The sequence below is a fragment of the Macrotis lagotis genome, chromosome 7, assembly GCF_037893015.1.
Source record: "Macrotis lagotis isolate mMagLag1 chromosome 7, bilby.v1.9.chrom.fasta, whole genome shotgun sequence".
Taxonomy (NCBI): domain Eukaryota; kingdom Metazoa; phylum Chordata; class Mammalia; order Peramelemorphia; family Peramelidae; genus Macrotis; species Macrotis lagotis.
In genome coordinates, this window is record NC_133664.1 from 11,314,007 (window position 1) to 11,340,048 (window position 26,042).

At 37.3% G+C, this 26,042-nt stretch overlaps 1 protein-coding gene across 3 annotated transcripts in view; it reads right to left on the reverse strand.

The window, feature by feature from the left end:
- Positions 1 to 271: 271 nt before the first annotated feature.
- Positions 272 to 26,042, reverse strand: part of MACC1 (MET transcriptional regulator MACC1) — a 125,420-nt gene continuing 99,649 nt past the window's right edge. For 2 of the 3 annotated variants that reach the window (XM_074195444.1, XM_074195445.1), the window contains exon 8: positions 272 to 406. In XM_074195444.1, coding sequence (XP_074051545.1) covers positions 394 to 406 — 13 coding nt within the window. In that variant the 3' untranslated portion in view covers positions 272 to 393. The remainder of the gene's footprint in view (positions 407 to 26,042) is intronic. The other variant, XM_074195446.1, reaches the window with a different exon arrangement.

Below are 26,042 nucleotides of genomic sequence, written 5' to 3' on the forward strand. Positions count from 1 at the left end.
GTCCTTCTCCCTCCCTCCCTTTCTCCCCCTCTGTACCTTTCCTTCCCTCTCTCTGTCTCTCTCTGCCTGTCTCTCTTTGTCTCTGTCATCTTTCTGTCTCTGACAGATCTTTCTGTCTCTGGCTGTCTGTGTCTCTCTATTTCTCTCCCTCTCCTCCTCTCTGCCTCTCCTCTCCCTCCTTCCTTCCCCTCCCTCCCCACTAAGTGTTTATAATTATTGGACACTCTGTTGACACAACTTAATCACACTAAAGCCCTTGTTTTAATGAGACCATTTAAGTGTTTACAACTTTTGAAGAAGGGGGAGGATTCATTTTGAAGGCCTTTCTCCATCATGGGCAGTTGAGCACAGATTCCAGGTCTGATGTATTTGAAAGACCAATGCTGCTTTGTTTCACCCAGAATACCTTACAGGTAAAGGAAGAGAGAAAAAGCCATTAAATGACTTGTTGTCATGGGATTCCACAATACTGTTAAGAGGTGTGATCTGTGCTCTCTGCAGCTGGGGGTTTGGTTTTAGAAGGAGCCTCAGGGATCCTGGTGGGCTGAACCCTGTTAAGTAAGTGCACGGAACTGGAGAGAGATTTGATGAGGATTGACAAACACCATTCATCAAATCACTCCTAAGAAATAAAATCATGCAAAACCATACAAAAAAGTATAGGCAACATACTTCAAGTATAACAATGAATGGTTTCTTCTAGTCTCAGTTGGGTCTCCTACGACAGATTTCCTGTCTTCTGGGGAGGGTGAGAAAAAAGAGAAAGCCAAAGAGACACAAAGACAGGCAGAGACACAGAAATAGAGAAAAACACAAACAGAAAGAGAGAAAGAGAGACAGAAAAGGAGAGACATGCAGAGAAAGAGACAAAGAAAGGCAGAAAAAAGAGAGATCCATTATTCTTTTGCCCAGGCAAACAAAAGGAAAGTCTTTAGCTCTACTTTCTATTAGATATTAGAAAGATAATACCCAAATCTGCCCAAACAAAGGAAAGAAGATTCAGGTGTCTGTGAATCTCCTTCTCCTCCTATTTTACTTGATTCATATATTAGAATGTTCAGTTCTGTTCAGATACTTTCCCTTGATTAATTGAGTTAACATCTCATTTCCTGCACTAAATCTTAAAATCAATGGCCCACTCTTTTCCAAGTGAAAAAAAAATCACTTTTGAATTAAGGGGATCGTGCTTTATTAATAAATAGAAAGATAGTTCTTCAATCCAAGCACATGACTCGTGTTTGGGTCCATTGTTTTTTTTTTTTTAACTTGTAAAAGATGGTGGAAGGAATCCATTGGTTCCCCTACAGTTGCATTCCAAATGTGGGAAAGTGAGCATGGTGCCAGTAGACATCTTGCAACATTGACACATATGGATAAACAGAGAGGCTCCTAACCAAGGTCATAGACCTTGCCTAGTTGATTTTTGAATTTTTACTTGCCCTAAACTTCTGACTCATCATGATGGAAACAACTCTGGATTCTCAAATTCACTGCTAATGGGATGTAAGTTGCACATAGTCCTACCACACTGGCAGGGTCCTGAGTATAGACTCAGAAAAAAAGATTGGAAGTTTTCTATGCAAGGTATCATAGCCAACTCCTCACACTATTCAGGGAGTGATGGTTTCTTGTTGTTGTGTGCCAAGGCTGCTCTCAAAAACCTTTTTTCAAAGAATTATGAGTCCTGGGGCAGGAACCAAACAAAGTCATAGAAATTTGAATTGTAATTCTTTCCCTACATTTAGCAGAGTGAATTGCATATAATAGAAATCTAATGAGGATTTGTTGAGTTAATGAATGGTGACCTCACTTCAACATTAATTTCTCTTTACTCTGGCATGTTCCAGTTTGGGGAGTTGGCTATGATACTTAGCATAAAAAAATCTTCAATCTTTTTTCTTATACACAAGTATAAAATAAGGCAGAAAAAAGGAGAGATAAAAGAGTTGCAAAGTGTTAAGAGAATTGAAAATGTTTATATCTGGAATGATGGTCCCATGAAAATGCATCAGCAAATCATAAAAAGGCATGGCTTGAGGGAGGAAAAGAAAATGGGACTTTGGTGTAGGTCAAAATAGGGCTGAGTTTTGTGTGCTTGAGGAATATTTAGATAAAATATCAATTGAAGTTCAGGTCTTGAAGTCAAGAAAGAGGAGAGGAATGGTATATATCCAATACTTAAGGTCAACCACAAGGCTTTTGAGGTAGAATTAATTTATAATACTGATTTTTCTTAAAGACAGAAAGAACATAAAATAATAGATTCCATAAGAGTAGAGCTAGAGTTAAAATTATTTTAGATATAAGAATTTAACTCTAAATTTATAGAAAGAAAAAAATGCTATTCCCATGATTTTGAGATATGATGAAAGATATATCAAGTTTTATAGAAAATGGCAAGTGAGTGGTGGCTAGGTGGTGTAGTGGATAAAGTACCGGCCCTGGAGTCAAGAGTACCTGGGTTCAAATCGGGTCTCAGACACTTAATAATGACCTAGCTGTGTGGCCTTGGGCAAGCCACTTCACCCCATTTGCCTTGCAAAAAAAAAACAACAACCTAAAAGAAAATGGCAAGTGAAGTGAAATCTTATTGAAAATAACTGCAACATGAATAAAATATATATGAAACAGCTTAACTAGACACCATCAAGACATAAATTCAATTCTTAAAATTACAGAAATAAAAGATAAAGTATTGACATGATATTCAGTCTTTATGCTTAGACCATAGGAATAGAACAAAAATGATGATGTTACTGACATGCATGTGTACATTTAGTACTATAACAGACCTCAAAATAATAACTTCAAATAAAAGAAAAACAGTATTTATTTAGAGAAACAAAAAGTTTAAGATATTTAAGTAATGCAAGAGAGGAGGGAAGGTAGAAAACATGGTGGTATACCATTTCCAGATGTGTAACTTTATTACAAAGGAATGAAAGATCAGCTGAACTATTTGGTGCTGCTTTAGCAATTGGAACATATAGAAGTAAAACTGACTGGAAAAATAGAATGTGCCAATTTGTTTTGTCTTAATGAATTCCTACATTACAAGAGAAAGTTGGAGGTAGGGGGAAATCATCAAGAAATAAAAAACAATGGAAAAAAGACTATACCGACACATAGTATATATCTGTGCAAATACATATAGTTAGATAGCTAGAAAGCTCAGTGCTATGGTAAGGAACTCTCTGCAGGCTCTTAAATATCAAGGCATGCCCTTTAAGATTTGGTACTGTGGGAAAAACTGGCCACACAAATCATTCCAGAGTGGCTCACAAGTCTCTGGGAAGGCAGGGGTCTGGGTTCTATTGAAAATGTTTGATCGTTCTCTGAATTAAAGGAAATGTCAGAGTCAGAAAGACATTTTGCTCGCTAAGTAGGGCTCCTAGTAACCTTAGAGAAAAGGACATTTGTTTTCATTAATGTATGTTTCTGTAAGACTCCACAGAGTGTCTTCTATTAAATGGCACAAGAAACAGAAGAAACTTCCTCTGTGATGGAGGATCACTTTTCTCCTGCCCATTAACAGAAGATTTCCTTGGGAGAATGAGCAATGACTCTGTTCTCCTGATCATGGGGATTCTCAAAGGCTGTCTGTGTGGGTAGAGACAGCTTATTCCCAGTCTGTTACCAAGTAATGAAGACTCATGGAATTCACTCATGGATTTCATCTGAATATCCCCTATCTACTCTCCATTTTCACTTTCTCCATACTTTCTATACACCAAATTTCTATAATTTAAAATCTTGCCAATAGCTCCTTTCTTTAACAGAAACAAATACCAAATCAATGACCTTAATGAAGTATTTGATAAAAATGGTGCAATGACAAATATGTGTCTTTTCTCTTATAGAAAAGCAGGCCATAGTGAAAACATTCATTCCTTCCATTTTTTGAAAACAATCTCTTTCTAAAATAATTGGAGACACAGTGACAACAGCTTCCAGGTCATGCCTGGGAGACTTCGAATAGATTCAGGAAAATGTCTCATTACACTGCAGGCTGACTTAATGCAGACACACGTCACTGGTGCCTTTTCTAATAATCCCTGCTCCGATGTGATGAGAAAAAGAGAGCTGAGAGTCTTATTCTGAGCTCCAGGACAAGCTGCAGCATTGAAATAATTGGAAATGAGGCTGGTTCACTCCTACTATAGGCTTAGGACTGGGGGGCAGAGGGGGAAGGAGGGGAGCATCATCAGTCTGGAAAGGAATTCTAAGATTTAATCTCATGGGATTATATACATTATATACAAACAACACACACAAACACAAACACACAGACACACAAATGCAAACATAACACAGAGACATGTGCCACATGCACACAAACACATACACACACACACACACACACACGGCAAGTTCCAATGCATGCCATCAGGATTACAATCCTTGAAGCTTTCTCCCAGACCAAATGCTCATTAAGTTTATCAGTTCATATCAGAAGACTCCCCTGTCACTTTGGACTCCCTCAAGGAATCTACTTTGGCTCTGATCATTCTGAAACCACCTGACAGTGCAGAGTCTCTTCATTATCTTTTCATGGCTCCAAGGCCAGCTGTGTTTTTACAGCCCCCCAATGAAGGTCCCTATGGTATTCAATGACTATACTAAACTCTAAGGAACATAGATTTAGAGTTAATAAGTAGTCCAGATCGCATCTAATCAAACAGTCATTTTTTAGGGGGGGGGGGGCGTCGTTTGTTGTTAGTAAGCAGTAAAGCAAAGATTTGAAGGCAAACCCTCTGAATCCTAATCTGGGATATTTTCCAGAAAACAAAAATGAGCTACTCCCTACTTTCAATGAGCTTACATTAGTCTTAGAAACATAGGATGTGATGTAAGCCAAGGAGAAATTAAGACAATTTGGAGGGATTAGGAAAACTCCCTTTCAGTTGAATAAATAAGAGAAATCTTCGTGGAGAAGACAACACCAAAACTAGACTCTGTGGAAAGAAAATTTCAATGCACAGAGGCTTAGAAGACACTAGAGCATGTGATCCTATTAAGGAAAGGCTAGCTGTCTGGTTTGGTTGGGAGATGTAATACATAAAAGAGTGTGGTAAGAATTGAGGTCATACAAAAGGGAGTTGGTGTTTTGACATCTGAGCATTAGGGACCCATTAAAAGTTTTTGAGAAATGGGGTGACATGTTCTGAAGCCAGGCATCAGTGACGGCAATTTGTCAGATGTCAGAAGGATGGATTGGAGAGAAGAGAAACTGGAGGTTGGAACAACAGGAGAGTATTGCAGTATTCTCTGGCGAAGCATTGTATGAAGGGGGTGAAGTTAAATGAAAGTTTGACCATGTGCATGGAAATGAAGATTCTTTTATTCATCTAATGGTCAGTGGAGCTTGGTTACATCTCTCCGACAAAATTTAACTCTGATAGAATGGAACAGTTTTGTTTCTCTTTGGCAGCCTTGAAAAAATCAACCATTCCCACTGAAGGGCACACAGTAGGTACACAATAAGTTCATACTTGTTTAAAATGTTTTTTCAGGATTGCTCTTTTCTGCCTTCCAGTCTCATACATACTAATTTCATGATTCAATGCATTTCAACAGTTTGGAAAGACTAGAAAATGACAGTTCTCTCTTTTTTCTTTTAAGAGTATACTTCCCCTGAATGCCTTCTGAAATCTAATCTAATTCAGTTCAATTCAGTGAATCCTTCCTGAGCATCCCTTCTATGTCAGACACCAAGTTACATATGAGGGACACAGAGACAAAAACATAAGTCCTTGTTCTCAAGGAGCTTACATTCTTTTGAAGAATATAACAGGTCAATGTGTGGAAGAAAAATAATTTGAGAAGGAAGAAACCAATAATGGGGAAGGAATGGCAATCACAATAAAAGTGAGATTTTGTTGGCAACAATATTAGAATGGTTTGCTCTTTCCTTCTCCAGTAAATTAAGGCAGAGGTTAAGTGACTTGACCAGGGTCACACAAGTGTTAGATGGCTGAGGTTGGATTTGAACTCATGTTTTTCTGACCAAAAGCCCAGCACTCTATTCACTGAGTCATCTAGCTGAGAGATCTAAATGAGATAATGAATGCAAAGTGTTTTCCAATATTAAATTATAATATGAAGTCACTATTTTAAGATTATTACAATAATTATTACTGGATGAAGTAGAGAAAATTCCTTTTTTTTTATTTCTTTCCCTAATATCCCCCTAAAGAAATTCACAGGGGAGGTGTGGCTAGGTGGCACAATGGCAAGAGCACCAGCCCTGGAGTCAAGAGTACCAGCCCTGGAGTCAAGAGTACCTGAGTTCAAATCCGGACTGAGATATTTAATAATTACCTAGCTGTATGGCCTTGGGCAAGCCACTTAACCCAATTTGCCTTGCAAAATAAAGAAAAAAAGAAATAAAAGAAATTCACAGAAAAGGAAAATGTCAGGATCAAAATCCTCCCTGAGAGAGAACCTAGGAAACAAGAAGGAGGTTAGTTTGGAGGTTGCCAATTTTGCTTTAGTATATAGAATCTATTATATCCTGGAAGTCAGATGATTGCACCTTACAATCCTTAAAAGACTAAATAGTACATCTATTCCCTCTAATTTTAGCGAAAAGGAAATTGAGGTGCAGAGAGTTAAGTGACTTGCCCAGAGTCTTGAACACCTTTTCATTCCCAATTCAAATATCTTCCCAAGATTCACACCCCTCCCATTAACTCCAATGAGCTTCAAATGTATATGTAGATAGGTATATAATATATAATATATTTTATATATGTATTATGTACATATGCCCTCCTTTTACACAGGATATATCACTTCTGAATACTTCAAGGGGCTCACTCCACCGACACAGCTTGTCTCCACCCTAGTTGATGGATCCTGGGTTTGTTTTGATCAAAAATTTCATGGCACAATGGGAAACTGAGCCTGTTTAAAGACAGATAATTCATTGAGAAATTCAGGGAAGACTACTATCAAAAGGACACCATGGATAAACCCTATCAGGCATTGGGATTAGAAGAGCAAATGCTAAATTTAATACAAGAAATGTTGAGCTGAGAAATATATGGTACTGTTGACTGTTTTAGGTCCAAGAGATTGGGGTTCCATTCCTTCTTGTGCATTCTTCTTTCTGCATCCCCATATCTTAATTTGATGCTTAGAACCAACATTTGATTCTAAGAATGCTTTATAATCTAAGACTGCTTCTATCAATCAAGAAATGCACTGTTCGTTCTTTTCCCAATCAGTTTGCCCTCCCTGATCTTCCTCCTTCCTTTTTTCTCCTTACCCCTACTAACCTACAAAGTCTATGGACAAGTCATCTCAGCCACTTTGGCTGCTGAAAAGAGTATTCTGTACTATTGGTGTGTTGCATTATTCATTACTTCAGACCCTGGGCTCCTCGAGGCAGTTTATTCTTTCGGCACAAATATCTATCTTCTGGTTCCACACTAGGGATAATCCAAGTAGACCATCAGAATCTGATGAGGAATCATAATAACTGAACTGCTTCTCTCTTTCTGTCTTTTCCTGTCCTCCCTCCCCCATATTTCTCTCTGTGTCTTTATCAAGGCTATAATATTCTAATATATATATATATACACACTGATTTCACAGGAAAAACATATAAACTGATAAGAATGTCTGAAAGTATGAAAGATGAATATACATTTTTGTTCTGATCTAGTCAGGGTTAAAAAATTATCTAGTCTATGAATATTATTCATAAATGACAATATCTACAAAGCCCTATGGATATCTGAGTTTGCCCAGTCAGTGCTGTGGTGTAGACAAGTGAACTTGAGGGCCAAAATCAGAAGACTTGTGGTAGATACTCAAACCTTTGCATTGTCATCACAACTCTCTGGGTCTCAGTTTCCTCATTGGGAAAATAAAGGGAGAGGAGGAGTTAGACACATTGATTTCTACATATTCTTCTAACTTAAATTCAATGTGAGCTACAGGAACAGATTACTTCTACCTTTGCAGACATGAATTTAAATGCTACTCTAATAATTACTAGATGACCAGAGACAAACCATTGATGTTTGGAATGTCTGCGCCCTTAGTTGTCAAATACCTGGAGCCCTCACTTCCCCTGGTAGTGAAGAATACAATCGGTTAATGTGGATGAATCATTCCCCATTCCTTACCAGGTGACTACTGGTACATCGGCATCTTTTAGAATTAGAACCTTTGAGAAGAATTCTCAGCATGTTTGACTTACTCCAAGAAATAGAGGAGAAAGAAATTGCAGCAATGTACAAATAAAAGCCTAAACCATACTCGCTTTTGTTTTTATAGTCTATTGTCTTATGGTATCAAGGCATCTAGGTTACAATGGGTAGGGCACTTGGCCTGGAGTCAAGAGGACCTGAGCAAATATCCGGCCTCAGACATTTACTAGTTGTATGACCCCAAGCAAGTCTCTTCATATTGTTTGCCTTAGTTCTTCATTTATAGAATGAGCTAAAGAAGGAAATGACACACCACTCTGGGGTCTTTGCCAAGAAAACCCCAAATGGGATGAAGAAGAATGGACACAACTGAAATGAATGAACAATAACAAAGTACAGTATAAAGGGCCAGCATGATGGGAGGCTAAAAGGGCTGGTGGATTTGGAGGCAAAGAATGGAGGTTTGAATCCTGCATCTTCCATTCCTTGTTGCTGTTATCTTGTGCAAAGCATCACCCTTTCTGAATCTTAATTGTCTCACTTATATAATGAGTGATTTGGATGGTATAAACATTGCTACTATGTTCTGATGTCTTTTTAAAAAATGGAATATTCTATAAAGATGTCTTTCAAATAATCTTTGCAAAGAAAGATTGAGGTATATCTGATGGTCTTGTTCCATGAATCACAGGATTTAGAGTCGTGTGGTCCAACTTCCTTGCTTCAAAATGTTTGGCTTCTTTTTTTTTGTTTGGTTTTTAGTCTGGGACAATGATTTTATCAATGGAGGTATGGAAGGCCTCTCCACCCCTGCAGATCAACAGTTTATCTGGATAGTATTTATTCAAGAGTTTCTTAGAGAACTAAAATTTGTGAGTTGATAAATATTTATTAAGGTTAAGGATTAGTGATAGAAAAAGAGGCAAGAAATAGTGACTTGTCCAGGATCATGCAGTTAGGATTGGTCAGAGATGGGGCTTGGAGTCAGGTCTTTGTAATTCTGAGGTTCACCTCTGTCTATTAAAGTCATGGTTTCTCTCTTTTCTCATTTTTAAGAAAAGTACCGCCAAAGGGTGATGAGACACCCTTTGCCAAAGGTTAGACAACTAGTAAGTAGCAAAACTCAGTTATAAATTTCTGATTCCAAAGTTCTCTCTGATATATCACATTGGCATCTATGAATCAGTTACTTTTCCTGTCCTAATGTCACCATTCTCATAGTCAAAAATTATTGTTGCTAGTATTGTTGCTCTTAATGAGCAAGAGCAACATCTCTATCCCAGTTAGTCTATCATGACTGGTATTGAAAATGATCTTCCTATAAAGCATCATTCATCATGGTAGGAACAATGTCTGCCATGAAATCAAGGCAAACTTTCATTAAAAGATATTGAAATCATTGGAGAATGGCTGAAGAAATTGTATTATATAAATATAATGGAATATTATTTTCCTGAAAGAATATAAGGTGAACATAGAAAATAATGAACTGAGCTACATGAACTGATACAGATAAGGTTAGCAGAACCTAGAAAATCATATATGTGGTTATTATAACTTTGTAAAAGGAAATCAAAACCAATCTTGGAGAAATACAAAGAAAGGAACATAAACTTAGAAAATTTAATAAATAAAAAAGTACAAAGAACAAATAAAGAAGAGATGCAGAGTTGGAATGCCAATGCATGTGGGACATTGCAGTTTTGGACTTTTTTCAATATATTAGTCACTTTTGCTTTTTTTTTTTGCTTCCTCATTTTCTTCAAAAATATCTTGGTTTTATGGAAGGGGAAGGAGGAGAATTCAGAAAGAGATTTTTGAAAATGTGAAAAAATCAATGAAATATATATATATATATATATATGTGTGTGTATGTATGTGTGTGTATATGTGTGTGTGTGTGTGTGTGTATATATATATATATATATATATATATATATATATATATATATATATATATATATCTTACAAGATATTGAGATCCAGGGCAAACATCAACTGCTCATGGTGGATAGGTCAAGTTAATATAATAAAAATGGCAATTCTACCAATACTTTAATGAGTTAGAAAAAGTTGTAAGTAAATTCATATGGAAAAATAAAAAGTCAAGAATTTCCAGGGATTCAATGAAAAAAAAGTATGAAAGAAGGTGACTTAGCCCTAGCATGTCTAAAATTATATTATAAATCATCAGTCAACAAAACTGTCTGGTATTGGCTAAGAAATAGAGTGGTGAATCAGTGGAGTACACTAGGTGCAAAAGCAGGAGACGATTATAGTAATCTGCTGTTTGATAAACCCAAAGAGTCCAGCTATTGGGATAAGTACTCTCTCTTTGATAAAAACTGCTGGGAAAATTGGAAGTTAGTATGGAAGAAACTTAGATTAGACCAACACCTCACACCCTATACTAAGATAAGATCCAAATGGATAAAGGATTTAGACATAGAAAACAGTATTATAAGCAAACTAGAAGATCAAGGACTAGTTTACCTGTCAGATCTATGGCAAAGGAAGAGATGGAGAACATCACTAAAAACAAACTAGATGATTTTTATTACATTAAATTAATAAGCTTTTGCACAGATAAAACCAATGTAACCAAGATCAAAAGAAATGTAGTAAACTGAGAAATAATCTTTACAGCTAGTGTTTCTGACAAAGGATTCATTTCTAAAATATACAGAGAACTGAGTCAATTTTTTTTTCAAAAAATCCATTCCCCAGTTGACAAATGGTCAAAGGATATGCAAAGGAAATTTACAGATGAAGTGATCAAAGAGACAGTCATATGAACAATTGCTCTAAATCATTATTTATTAGAGAAATGCAAATTAAAGCATCTCTGAGGTACCACCTCGCATTTCTCAGACTGGCCAATATGACCACAAAGGACAATGATCATTGTTGGAAGGGCTGTGGGAAATCTGGGACACTAATACATTGTTGGTGGAGCCATGAACTCATCCAACCTTTCTGGAGAGCAGTCTGAAACTACACCCAAACGGCAACAAAAATGTGCATCCCCTTTGATCCAGCAATACCACTACTGGGTCTATACCCTGAAGAGATGATGAAAAAGGATAAAAACATCACTTGTACAAAAAAATATCCATAGCAGCCCTGTTTGTGGTGGCAAAGAATTGGTTATCAAATAAATGCCCTTCAAATGGGGAATGGTTTAACAAGCTATGGTATATGTATGTCATGGAACAGTATTGTTCTAATAGAAACCAGGAGGGGTGGGAATTCAGGGAAGCCTGGAGGGATTTGCATGAATTGATGTTGAGTGAGATGAGCAGAACCAGAAGAACATTGTTCACCCTAACAGCAACATGGGGGTGATGATCAACCCTGATGGACTTGGTCATTCCATCAGAGTAGCAGTCAGGGACAATTTGGGGCTGTATCTAGAGAAAGAACTGTGGAGTTTGAACAAAGACCAAGGACTATTCCCTTTAGTTTAGGGAAAAACCTGATATCTTATTGTCTGATCTTGCTATCTCCTATACTTTATGTTTCTTCCTTAAGGATATGATTTCTCTCTCATCACATTCAATTTGGATCAATGTACAACATGGAAACAAGGTAAAGACTGGCAAATTGGCTTCTGTTAGGGGTGGGGATGGAAATAAGATTAGGGGAAAAATTATGAAACTCAGAATAAATAAAATCTTTTAAAAATATTTCACATGAACCCCTCAAAAATATTGAGATCATCCTTGAGATTTTATTAACTCAAAGAGAAAAGGCTTATGCCATGGCTATTGCCCTAAGAAAGACAGAATTCACTTTTTCTTCTGTAGGCTTGATAGGATCAATATAGAGTTAGGGATGCATCAATATAGCTAAAGGAACCTCTTTTCTTAAATTATATATATATATGTATATATATATATATATATACATATATATATATATTCTACATGTCTCATTTCAAACCTGATATCAAACCAGTTTGAATAATTCTTGAACTTCAGTATTGTCTTCCCTTACAGAAAAGAGGTTGTTGACTACAAGGGGTAGCTAGGTGGTATAGCAGCGTGCCAGACCTGAAGTCAGGAAGATTCCTCTCTGTGGGTTTTAATCTGGTCTCAGACATTTACTGACGATATGACCCTGGGCAAGTCATTTCACCCTGTTTGTCTCAGTTCTTGACATATAAAATGAGCTGGAAAAGGAAATGGCAAACCATTCCAGTATCCTTGCCAAGAAAATCCCAAATGGGGTCATGAAGAGTTGGACATGACTGAAAAATGACTCATCAACAATAAAAAAACAACCGACCCTAAGAGCAGAATGTTATACCACATTGTACACATCAGATGTTTTTACTTAATTCTCTTGTCACAAGGGAGGGCTAAATCCGGAGGTGGGGGTTGTGGGAAATAGACTTTATTCAGGTCTTACCTCACAGCTATCTATACAAAGTGTTCTCTCAAGGTCACTTCCAATGGAAATGATTAAGGCTGAGGATTGCACCACCTGGTTCACAAGTAAATTGGAGCTGTAGTTTTCCTAGGTCTTTCTGAAATGCCAGGATGTTTTGGAAATACAAATGACTTTATTAATGTAAGAGGCCTGCCAGGAACCTTCAGGAGATTCTGTTGAGTCAGGACTTACTAAGAGATTCCTGAATTTACCCAGAGTCTAAAATGTTGTGTTCCGAGCGCCCTTTGCCCCTAAGGAAATCAAGGAGCCCATTAATGGAGTCTGTGTCACTCATCTGTCTGTAATATTTAATAGGGAACTTTATGTAGGAGTTTGAGAAAAACTTTCCATTTAAAGCAAAACTGTGCTTGTAAATAATATAGCAGCCATCAATACCTAAGCAAAGCTAAACTAGGCAGAGTAGAAAGCAAGTATGAGTAATTTTTCTGATGATGCATTAATGACACAGCAAGAGGATTGGGGGAAAAAGAGGGTGGGAGAGAGAGCAGGAGGGGATTTGATACCTGGTCACTGTTGGGCATGCCTAATGACCTCAGATGACAAGCAGAAGGACTCAGCCTTACACCCAAACACATGGATTTGTGTATATTGGTACACTCACAAACACAATTTGCATTAGTCTTTGGCTCAACTATTTTCAGGCTACCAGATCTTTCCCTTATCTCAAGGGCTAATGCAATTACATGGATAGCTCCACAAAAGATTATCAACCATAAAAGTCATCTGATTCCACTCCATCACTACATAATGAGGAATCTGAGAAATAGCGATATTCATTTTTTTTTTGTCCTGGCTGATAATTGGCAGAGCCAAGAACCCAAGTACAAGTTTCCAGATGCTAAACCATTATCCTTTATTGCTAGCCTGCCTTACCAGCCCCCAACCATCAGGACTAATCATACTTGGCATGAATCTAGCACTTTGGAATATATAAAGCATTTCATGTGCATAATCTCATTTGATTCTTCCAATGGCCCAGTAAGGCATGTATGACATGTTGTTGTTCAGTCATTCAGTTATATCTGATTCTTCATGACCCCATGGACTATGGGCTTTTCTTGGCAAAAATACTGAATTGGATTGCCATTTCCTCATGCAGTGGACAATCTTTAGTCTGAAATCTCCACTATTACTTGTCTGTCTTGGGTAATCCTGCTTGGCATAGCTCACAGCTTCATTGAGTGATGTAAGTCCCTCTGCCATGACAAGGCAGGGATCCAGGAGGGGGGAACTGATTACAATCAACTAATCATTGTCATTGATGACTGGATCTAATTTCCTGATAAGGAAAGAGAAATTCAGAAAGATTAAATAACTTATACAAGATCACAGAGCAATTACATATCTGAGGTGGGATTTGAACCCAGGTCTCTCTTGATAATTCATCCAGTTTTCTTCTATATCATAATTCCATCAAGTATGTACCAATTCCCCATCTTTGGTATTTTCCCTTTATAAAAGACTTTAAGAAGACAGAGCATCTGTCTTGAGCTAACAAACAGTCTCCCTTCAGAACTGAAGCATATGACTTGGAGTCTGGAAGACAAGTTCACAAGTTCAAAGCCAGCCTTAGGCACTTGAAAGCTGTGTGATTCCAAGGAAGTTACTTAGACCATTCTATGCCTCAGTTTTCTCACCTACAAAAATGGAGATACTAACATCTCCCTACTATGATTATTGGAGGATCAAATGAGACAATATTTGTAAAGTCCTCTGCCAACCTTAAAATACTATATAATCATTTAATTGTTCAGGAACTTTTCAGTTGTGTCTGATTCTTCAGACTTCATTCGAGTTTTTTTTTGGCGAAGACACTGGACCAACATGCCATTTTTCTTCTCCAATTCATTTTACAGATGAAGAAACTGAGGCAAACAGGATTAAGTGATTTGTCCAAAAACACAAAGTTATTCTAAGGGCAGATTTGAATTCCTGAAGTTGAATTTTCCTGTCTCCAGGATCCACACTCTACCCACTGAAAAATCTACCTACTTAGCTGCTCTGATAATGCTGCTATGTCTCATGATGATGATTACGAAATGATGATGATGTCATAGAGAGAAAATGATTCCAGAGAGACACATAGAGAAGAAGCTGAGTATGCAGGCTGTCAATTTTGAGATCCTATCACACTCCAAACAAAGGTCAGACAGAAAGGCAATCCATACTATAAAAATATCTTTTGAAATAGCTGTTATATTTAATCTGGACAAAAAAATAGTTATTGTGGCCCAACAATTAGTTTCAACCTGTTAAAGAGTCATCACTTGGGAGAGGAATTACATTTTTTTCTTTCTGTTCTCAGAAGACAGAACTTAGAAGCAAAGGGTGAACATTACAAAGAATTAGATCTCAGCTTGCTACAAGAAAATTCAATTATAATAGTGAAAACCATTCACAAGTAGAATTATATGTCTTGGGAGGTAGTGGGGTGCCCCTCCCTTGGGGTGTCTCTCCCTCTCTTGGTAGATGCTGAATAACTAGTTGGTACATAAATAAAATTCTAGTTAGGACCACAGGAACATAAATATCAGTTTGATTAAGAAACCATCACATCAACTGGTCCATTTTATTGATAAGGAAACTGAAACACAGAAAGGGTCAAAAATGTCTTTGAGTTGTAAGTATTTGAAGCAGGTAGACTTTGGAGTGAGGTCTTCTGGAAACAGAGTCCAGCACTCTGCCCATGATGCCATATTACTTGTAATTATGGGTCAGACAAAAGAGTCACTGATCTTTTTTCAACACTGAAGCTGCAATTTTGAGATTCTTTGTAATATTCAAGGTTATGTCTCAGAATCAATCAACACTTGATATGATGTGCCCATTTCTAAGTTATTTAGTAGTCAAATAATCTGTCAAATATTAAAATAAGCTAGGGAATGCCCTAGAGCTCTGTGAACAGCCAGATATAAGTGAGACAGTTTCAAATTGTATTATATTAACTCCAAGTATAGCTTTCAAAATCCTCAGTGATTGGTTAATCCATGGTTCTGCCATATGCAAAGATTCTAGGATATCTCTTAGGCCATGAACTGAATGTCCCAAAAGTCTTAGTGAGACTAAGATTAAGAAGACATCTTATACAAAGCCTTTAGAGGCTGAAAGGGTCTTAGAACTTAGATTGAAAGGTTGTTAAAGAAGTTAGGGGAAAATTCCTTGAGTCCATGGACTCCAATAGCACCAGAAAATATCTGTGAATACTTGGGGGAAAATATTTCTAACAACTGGCTGGTTGGTCTACATGAAGAAAAACTCTTGATCAGATGGAGGGTTGATTCAGGCAGGCAGATCATAGGCCTGACACACCCAGCAACCCAACTTAATTATGGAAATCCATGACTCTAATGTGTTCTGGGGGTTGCCTCAGTGACTGAATTTTCATATAACCCATAGAAAAAGATTCTCTATTACTCCTTTTTCCCAGAAATTCTAGTGACTATTATGCCCCCCTACTCCCCAAAGTACATACAGCCTATTCCTCCCTATCATTGCTCTAATTCAAGTCATCCTCCACAAACAATTTTAACAGACCTAGATTCAAGATCTTTCTAGAGAGAGGGTTGATCAAACTCATCTGATAAAATAATTTCAGTTAAGATGCTAATAATAATCATGTGTCTAATAGGCTACCCCTGCCAGATGATTTCTGGAGTTTTTATCTGGGAGTGATGAAATTGTGACAGAAAATCTGAGAGAACCATGAAGAGGTTGCCTAGCCTCTCAAAATGCTCTAAAATCTTCTAACGCCCATTCACTTGGCCAGCCCAAGCATACAGTGGAAGAACCCTGAAGAAGCAATTGCAGTTTGCAATTGTACAGGCCTCAGAGAGATGTCCCAGAAGCCCCCAAAGCCTTTATTTGTGTTCTCTACCATGGATGTCTGCTGCAGCTCTTTGTTCTCCACTGCTTTTCTCATTAATCCAAGACTCTTCCCTACCAAACATCTTGCCCCTGTCTACTACTGTAAAATAAGGCATGAGAACTTGTCATAAAACAAAAATTTCCCAGTTCATGCTTCACTCACATGTACACTGCTGCTCCAGCTGCTGTCTCTCTCCTCATTGATCTCCATCTTTGTCTTGAACTCCCTATCTCTCTGTCTCTGTCTGTCTGTCTCTGTCTGTCTGTCTCTGTCTGTCTGTCTCTGTCTGTCTGTCTGTCTCTGTCTGTCTGTCTGTCTCTGTCTGTCTGTCTGTCTCTGTCTGTCTGTCTGTCTCTGTCTGTCGTCTGTCTGTCTCTGTCTGTCGTCTGTCTGTCTCTGTCTGTCGTCTGTCTGTCTCTGTCTCTGTCTATCTCTGTCTCTGTCTATCTCTGTCTCTCTCTCTGTCTCTCTCTGTCTCTGTCTCTCTCTGTCTCTCTCCCTGTCTGTCTCTCCCTCTGTCTCTCTGTCAGTCTCTGTCCGACCGTCTCTGTCTGTCCCTCTCTCTCTGTCCGCCTGTCTGTCTCTCTCTGTCTGTCTCTCTCTGTCCGTCTGTCTTGCTCTGTCCGTCAGTCTCTGTCCGTCCGTCCGTGTCTCTCTCTCTGTCCTTCTGTCTGTCCGTCTGTCCCCATCTGTCTGTCTGTCCCCGTCTGTCTGTCTATCTCTCTCGCTGTCTGTCTCTCCCCCTCTCTCTCTCTCTCTCTCTCTCTCTGTCTCTCTCTCTCTCTGTCACACACACACACACACACACACACACGTCTCCGGATCTCAGGGACTATCAGGTGATGAAGTAAACCCCTGGGAAATTCTTCTTGATTGAATGTTATCCAAATGCCTGCTCTTTTCTCTTAGCCAGCAAGAGCAAAAGTTGACACGTGCCTTTCCTAAGAGGAAACAAACAGACGTGACAGAATTTGCCAGAGTCCCCACTCACCCAGGTCCATTCGGGGTCAGCCTGGTGAATGCAGAGTATTCCATATTCCCTCAGCCTGTGTAGGTGACTACATGGGCAGAGCAAAGACTCAACAAGCCAGGGCAAGGCTGAAATGGCTTTTAACAAAACGTATAAATTTCAGGAATGAAGAAATGGACAAATGCTTGTCAAAGGGAAGAAGGAGGCAGCACACCTCTGAGGGATGGCAGCAGGAATCTCATTAAAGTGACCCTAAGGGCATTGCTGCAGGCAGGACACCAGGCCTGGAGATTTAATTATCACCCTGAATGGGCCAGTCCGGCATACCAGGGAGCTGACTGCTGTCAAGGAGGAGGGTTTGTTTCTCTCCTCTGCAGTCAAACTAGAAAGTGGAATGGGATCTACAAGAGTATTTCTAAAAGTCAGAGAGAATAAAACTTGGCTTTATCCAAAATGATCCCTGAAACTCTTTCTTAGAAATGCAATTTCTAATATCCTTTCCCTTTTCTGATGGGGTCACCTCATTCTTACACCTCAATTTCTCTGTCACATAGCGCTACACCTGGGATGGAGAGAAAAAGCCAAGCCAAAGGGACAAACTCTCAGAGGGAGAATTGCCAGTTCTTCTTCATCAGAATAGTCAATACAAAACAAATGAACCAGAAAATGATTGGGAAGGCCACAGAGCTGAAAAGCTGTTAGCCACCCCCCTGTGCTCCCATATATACATTGTACAAAAGAGGAAACTGAGATCTCCGAGGTTCAGTGATTTCTCTTAGGTCCCCTTTTCCTTCCCTTGGAGGCTTCTTTCCATGTCAATATGGGCTGACTTTAACATCAGGAGCCCTGAAGTCAAGGCTTTGGATCTGCCTGCTAGCTCCCATGAGCCTCTCACTTCACTTCTAGAATTCCAGAATAATCCTTTTCTGTACAGCCTGGCTCCTAGGACCATTGTAAAGAGAATGCTTGAGCAAGGAAAGCTCTCCTGATCACTATCATGAGCAGAGAATTAAAAGACATAGGTTTGGAGATTCCTAAGCTCAGATGACCAGAGTCTAGAAAAGTGCTTAGTGGCAATGCCTCTCCAAGGCAAAGGAGTAGACCGCCAATGCCATCTTGTTCAGGGAATAAACTCAAGACCTAGAGTCATGAAGATCAAAGTTTAAGTCTGATCTCAGCCATTTACTAGCCAGGTCTCCCTGGCCTCTAGTTCTTCAGCTGAAAAACAGGTGATAACTCATTCTTCCTAGCGTTATTGAGGGGATCAAATGAAATGATAATTGTAAATACCACTTAACACAGGACTTGTCTCATAGCAGGTGCAATATAAATGATTATTACCTTTCTTTCCTTCCCCCTTCCTTTCTACCTAGAATTTTTCTTTTGTTCTTCCAAAGAAGACCACATCATGGAGGTGATGTCATGACAAACACATGAATAGGATTGGGGGGGGGGGGGAGACTGTGCTAAGTCATCTCACTTTCTCTCCAGAAACATCTGGATCCAGTGGCCCAGATATGAATCAGGATGACTGGAAATGGCTCTGGATGTGAGGTAATCAGAGTTAAATGACTTGCCCAAGATGTCACAGCTAGGAAGAGTCAAGTATCTAAGGCTGGATTCAAATTCCCATCTTCCTGACTCTAAGGTCAGTGCTCAATTCACTATACTACCTTCAGCTATCTATATGACTTTAGACAAAGCTCCATGAGACACAGAGTCTTCATCTTCAAAATGACGTAATTTTGAGGAAATCAAAGCTATCTACAGTCATATGAAAAATTGCTCTAAATCATTACTGATTAGAGAAATGCAAATCAAAGCATCTCTGAGGTACTACCTCCCACCTCTCAGACTGGCCACTATGACCAGAAAGGACAATAATCAATGTTGGAAGGGATATAGGAAATCTGGGACACTAATGCATTGTTGGTGGAGCTGTGAACTCACCCAACCTTCCTGGAGAACAATCTGGAGTTATTCCCAAAGGGCAATAAAAATGTGCCTCCCCTCTAGTCCAGCAATATCACTACTGGGTCTATACCCTGAAAAGATATGAAAAAGGGTAAAAGCATCACTTCTACAAAAATTTTCATAGCAGCCCTGTTTGTGGTGGAAAAGATTTGGAAATTGAGTGAATGTCCATCAGTTGAGGAATGGCTGAACAAATTGTGGTATATGTAAATTATGGAACACTATTATTCTATTAGAAACCAGGAGAGTTGGGAATTCAGGGAAGCCTGGAAGGATTTGCATGAACTGATGCTGAGTGAGATAAGCAGAACAAGAAAAACATTGTACATCCTAACAGCAACATGGGGGTGATCAACTTTGATGGACTTGCTCATATGAACAGGGTAACAATCTGGCACAATTTGGGGCTGTCTGTGATAGAGAATACTATCTGTATCCAGAGAAAGAATTGTGGAGTTTGAACAAAGACCAAAGACTATTACCTTTAAGTTTTTAAAATGTTGTCTTACGTACTACATGATTTTGCTATCTCTAACATTTTATTTCTTTCTCAAGGATATATATATATATATATATATATATATATATATATATATATATATATATTTCTCTCAACACATTCAATTTTGATCAGTGCATAGCTTGTAAACAATGTAAAGAAGATCAGACTGCCTTCGGGGGGGGGGGGAAGAAAAGGAGAGAGGGGGAAAAATTGTAAAATTCAAAAACCTTACCAAAAATGATAGGTAGAAACTACCAATGCATATAATTGGAAACCAAATAAAATATTTATATAATAAAAAAAAATAAGACAACTAATTAAAAAAATTTAAAAAGAAGATTGACTAAAGTCTGTCATTTATCACTGGAGAAAATAAAATAAAATGAGGTGATTGACCAAATGGCCTCTAAGATCCCTTCAAGCAGTTGTACATCTTTGATCTTTCCTATGGAAGAGTAGAGTAGAGAAGTGGGGGACAGGGAATGCTACATAGTGGGAGAAGTCATCACTCTACTGAGTAGTTTGCCTTCATTGTTTGTCTTAACTATTTTACCAGGGGATAATTCTATTGAGGTGATGGATTAGGTCATCACTAATGTAAAAGACAAAAGGATTCATAACACTTTGGCAGCAACAGAGAGTTAGAGATGGAGGAATTTTTAGATCATCCAATCCAACTACACTCAGAGGAAGAAACTGAGCTTCAGATATTTTTACTGACAGACCTCCAAGTCACAGATCTAAGAGATGCCAGAAGCAGGATTTGAACTCAATTCTTCCTAGCTCCCAAGGTAACTTTGAGTCCACTTTATCTACTTGTGCAATCCATGCCCTGAATTTTATAGAAATAGAAACTGAAACCCAGAGAACAGAAGAGACAATGCTAGCCTCTCACACAGTATACAGCTGGGGTAGTAATGATCATGACCCTACCTACCTTACAAGGAGGAACGTTCTCATATACCTAAGAGAACTCTAGAAATGGAACATATTATTATTATATCAGTTTCAGAGGTCTTTTAGAGTATTAGGTAAATAGTAGTTAATTCTCCAAATGATCTTTTATTATAATATCATAAATAATAAATATTTCCTATAATTTACATTAGATTCTTACCTACAAAATTTGGCATATGGTACAGATAGCCTGAGCCAAACCTCAAATCAACTTTTTAAAAATATAATACAAAAATCATAAAGCAACAAATTATGACATTTAATTGAACAAAAAGTGAAGTTTATAACCAGGAATTTGGTGACTAATATCTTTCATGGTGAAGCATTGCTCAAGTTGATTGTTAAATGTCTAAGCCCTCTCTCCAATTTTTGATGCCCTGGAGCAAATTCTTGGTCTTGTTCTCCTTCTTGTTACTAGTCTTTTATTTCCTTAGGATATATTTCACTAATTAATAAATTGGAAACATTTCACTCATTAAAAGTACCATGCTGTAGACACAATAATCAATGATATTTTTTTCATAAACTTCTAATAAAAATAATAGTTCTTTCTCAGACATTACTCACTTTTCTAGATATAAAAGGTTCAACAAAATTCATCTCAACTTGGGAACATTCAAGACACATTAAATTTGTTTATTGCTGTTGTTTTTTAAAGTGGATTAACCACAATCCCTGGTACATAAAGGATATCAGTTGTTAAAGATGTACAGAAATCATAAACTTGTAGCATTAAATATCCTTAATTTATTGTTGTGCATCCTTCATTCTTGAAGAGGACAAATACATCACAGGGTGAGGTCAATAGGTAGAGTTGCTTCATTGTCATCTGTCTCATTTCTTGACAGAAGGGCATTGCATTACCACTCTAATTTATAGAAGAACAAAATGGTCCATGTTTTCTAACTGACCTGTGAGCAAGAGAATAACGGAGGCCTAAAGTGACAAAATCTCAACTTGGAACATCAAAGGTTTCTAACAAATATTGCCTTCAATCTTATTAAAATTGGGGATGAGGAGAGGCACTTCCTATTTTTCATGCTAAGATGCACAGACTTCAGTGAAGTTGAGATCTATTCAGTAAGGTTCTCCCAAAATGGAAATACTTCTACATTTTATTAGTCTGAGGATTTCTGATCACACTCTCATATAAATCCTCAGTAGCTGATTACTATGAGTAACTTTTGGGGTTCTTAACATTATAATAAAATGAGTTGTCTATACATGATTTCTGTATCTCTTTACATGTTGATTCTTTCCCTTTCCCAGTCCTTTATTACTTAGACAAATTTTATGTTGTTTCTTGAAAACATTTGGTCATTAGTAATATACCCTATTTTTGTCTTCATTGGTCTTTGAATATAATTTTACTCTTTAGTACTGGGAGTATTCCCATGAAATAGCAATAATATAGGACAAATTTCTAACTGAAAAGTTAAATCAAATTTCAAATTAAAAAAAACAAACCTAATATATCATTGACTATACTATTATCAAAACTCAAGGCTCATATATATAGCTGTGTTTGGAAGATTTAATTAATTCTTCTGCCTCATTGCCAAGGTAAGGTTGGGGTGAGAATTCAAGGGTGGGTGGGTGGGTGGGAGACTGTTGTATATTGTGCTAATATTATTAACATCACTGATTATATTTATTTCCAAGTCAAATTTATGTAAAACAAAAGTAAAGTTTACAGTAGATATAAATTCTGGGCAAATACTTATATGTTTTTATGTTTTTGAAAAGATATTATAAGGAAGGAGCCAAGATGATGGAGAGAAGACAGGAACTTCCCTGCACTTTTCCCAATCTTGCTGCAGAAATAACATTAATCAAGCCTCTATATGGCTTCTGTAGTGACAGAACCCACAAAAGTGGGCAAATTATGTTATCTTGGAAGGACTTCAGGAATGTTCTGTCTCACTAGGATGTAGGGGGAACATGGTCTAGCATAGGCAGGTGTGAGGGAAGGAAGCGAGAGGCCCCCGAGTCTAGGTTGACAGGGCAGAAGCATAGTAGACCAGGTAGGAAACCTTCAGCCTCAGTGCAGAAGGCAAACGTGGAGTCCTCAAACCCCTGAGCAACTGGCATAACTAGGCTAGGCAACCCCATCACAGTGGAGAAGCTCATAACACCTGAGACCCCAAACCAGAAAATCTGTGAGCAGGTCTCTGTTCCCAGCACAGAAAACTTGAGACACTGCCCTCTGAATCCCAGGAGTGGAGTATTACATTAAAAACCTAGAACTATTCAAAAAGATGAGTAAGAAACAAAATACCCCTGACCATAGAAAGCTAATATGAAAGAAAATCACAATAGCACTTCCAGAAGAGGACAGTGAGTAAAAAGCCTCCATGGGAAGCCCTGGAGAGCAATATGATTTAGTTTCAAGCCCAAAATGTCCTCTTGGAAGAACCCAAGAAGGATTTTAAAAAATTAAGTAGAAAAATTGGGGAAAGGAATGAGACCCATGCGCGAGAGAGTCAATAGCACGGAGAAGAGAACACAAACGGTGACGACAGAAAACATTTCCTTCAAAAACACAATTGGTCAAATGGGAAAAGTAAACAACTTTAAAAAAACAGAATTTAACCAATGGAAAAAAGAATACACATCTTCAAAAACATGGAATAAGTGAACAACTCTCTAAGAATTAAAATTGAGCAAATGGAAAAAAAGAAAATAATTGCATTAAAATGCCATTAGTCAAGTGAAAAAGGAAAGCCAAGAGCTAACTGAAGAAAATGATTCCTTAAAAATTAGAATTGGACAAATTGAAGCTAATAACTTTAGGAGACATCAAGAATCAGTCAAGCAATTTTTTAATTGAAAAAAATGCAAAATAATCAGAACAATAGATCCAGAAAAGATAATTTAAGAATTATCTGTCTACCTGAAAGTCTTGATCAAAAGAAGAACCTGAAAAACATCTTTCAAGAAATCACCAGGGAAAGCTACCTTGATATCCTAGAACCAGAGGGTAAAACAGATTGACATTCCAAAAAAGATGGACATTCAAAAAATAGGGAGCTTTTAAACTTTCCTTATGAAAAGACCAGGAAATTTGATCTACAAAGACTAAAGACATGCATAAGAAGTTAAAAAGGGAAAGGAGAAAAAATGTTATACAATATGATTAAACTGTTTACATCTGTACACAGAAAGATCATTCTTGTAACTCTTGAAAACTGTATCATCAGAATGAATATATTTAGAGAGAGGGTATAGATATAAGTTGATTTTGGTGTGATGATATAAAAAAATTAAGAATGGGGGGGAAGGATTGTACTGGGCAAACAGGAAAGGGAAAGGCCAAATAGATTAAATACATAAATAGGCACAAAGGACCTTTTCTAGTAGAAGAAAAGGGGAGGGGTGAGAATTGCTTGAATCTTGCCCTCTTCGGATTTGACTCAAATGAGGAATAAAATATACATCCACTTAGGTTTATAAATTTATCTTACTCTACAGGGGAAAAGAGGAAGAAAAATGGAAGAAGGGACTGATAGATGGGAGAGCATATTGAAGGAGAAGCAAAACACTGGTGAAAAGGGCTAGAATAAAAGGAGAGAGAAAAGTGCAAAAGGGGGCAAGAGATAATACAGAGGTAATAATCATAATTGTAAATGTGAATAGAATTAGCTTTCCCATAAAAAGGAAGTTGATAGCAGAGTGGATTAAAACCCAGAATCCTGCAATATATTGTTTACAGATAAAAATAGAACAAATGTAAAGGCTGGAGCAGAGTGTATTATAAAAACAGCAGGGGTAGCAATCCGGATCTCAGACAAAGCAAAAGCAAAAATAGATGTCTTTAAAAGGGATAAGGAAGGAAACCTCATCTTCCTAAAAGGTAATATAGACAAAGAAGTGATATCAGTACTAAACTTGGATGCAGCAAGTGGTGTAGTATGCAACTTCTTTGAGGATACACAGGAAGACATAGATGACAAAATTATATTAGTGGGGGACTTCAACCTCCCTCTCTCAAAACTAGATAAATCTAACCACAAAATAAACATGAAGAAAGTTAATGAGATGAATAGAAATTTAGAAAAGTTACATATGCTAAATCTCTGGAAAAAATTAAATGCAAATACAAATATATTTTTCTTACTGGTATATATCACCTATATAAAAATTGACCATGTATTAGAGCATAAAAACCTCACAAATGCAATGCAGAAAGCATCATATTCAGATCATGATGCAATAAAGGACCATGGAGAGAGAGAGAGAGAGAGACACTAAAAATTAATTGGAAACTAAATAATCTAATTTTAAAGAATGAATGAATCAAGCAGCAAGTAATAGAAATAATTAATAATTTATCAACAGAATGACAAAAATGAGACAACATACCAATATTTGTGGGATACAGTCAAAGCAGTTATTAGGGGAAATGTTACATCTCTAAATGCTTTCATGAATAAAATAAAGAGGAGATCCATTAACTGGGCATGCCACTAAAAAACCTAGCAAAAGAACAAATTAAAAATCCCCAATACCAAATTAGAAATTCTGAAAATCAAAGGAGAAATAATAAAATTAAAAGTCAGAACACCATTGAACTAATAAATAAAACTAAATTGATTTTATGGGGAAAATACATGAACTTTTGATTAAACTTATTTAAAAAAGCAAGCAAACCAAATTATCAGTATCAAAAATGAAAAAGGCAAACTTATCACCGATGAAAAGGAAATTAAAGTAGAATTCAAAGCTATTTTGTCAAACTGTATGCCAATAAATCTGAGAATCTAAGTGAAAAGGATGAACATTTACAAAAATATAAATTGTCCAGATTAGCAGAAGAGTAAATAAAATACTTTAGTAGCCCCATTTAAAAAAAATAAATTGAAGAACTCATCAATGAACTCTCTAAGAAATAATTCCAGGGTCATACAAATTAATCCAACCAAACATTTAGAGAATAATTCACTCCAATTCTACTAAAACTATTTGAAGAAATAGGTAAAGAAGAAATTCTACCAAATAACACTATAACAGGAAAAGACAAAACAAAATATATTATAGACCATTTTTTTCCTAATGAATATTGATGCAAAAAGTTTAAATAAAACATTAGCAAAGATATTTGAACAATTTATCACTCAGATAATGTATTATGATCAGTTAGGATTTATGCCAGGAATGTAGGGA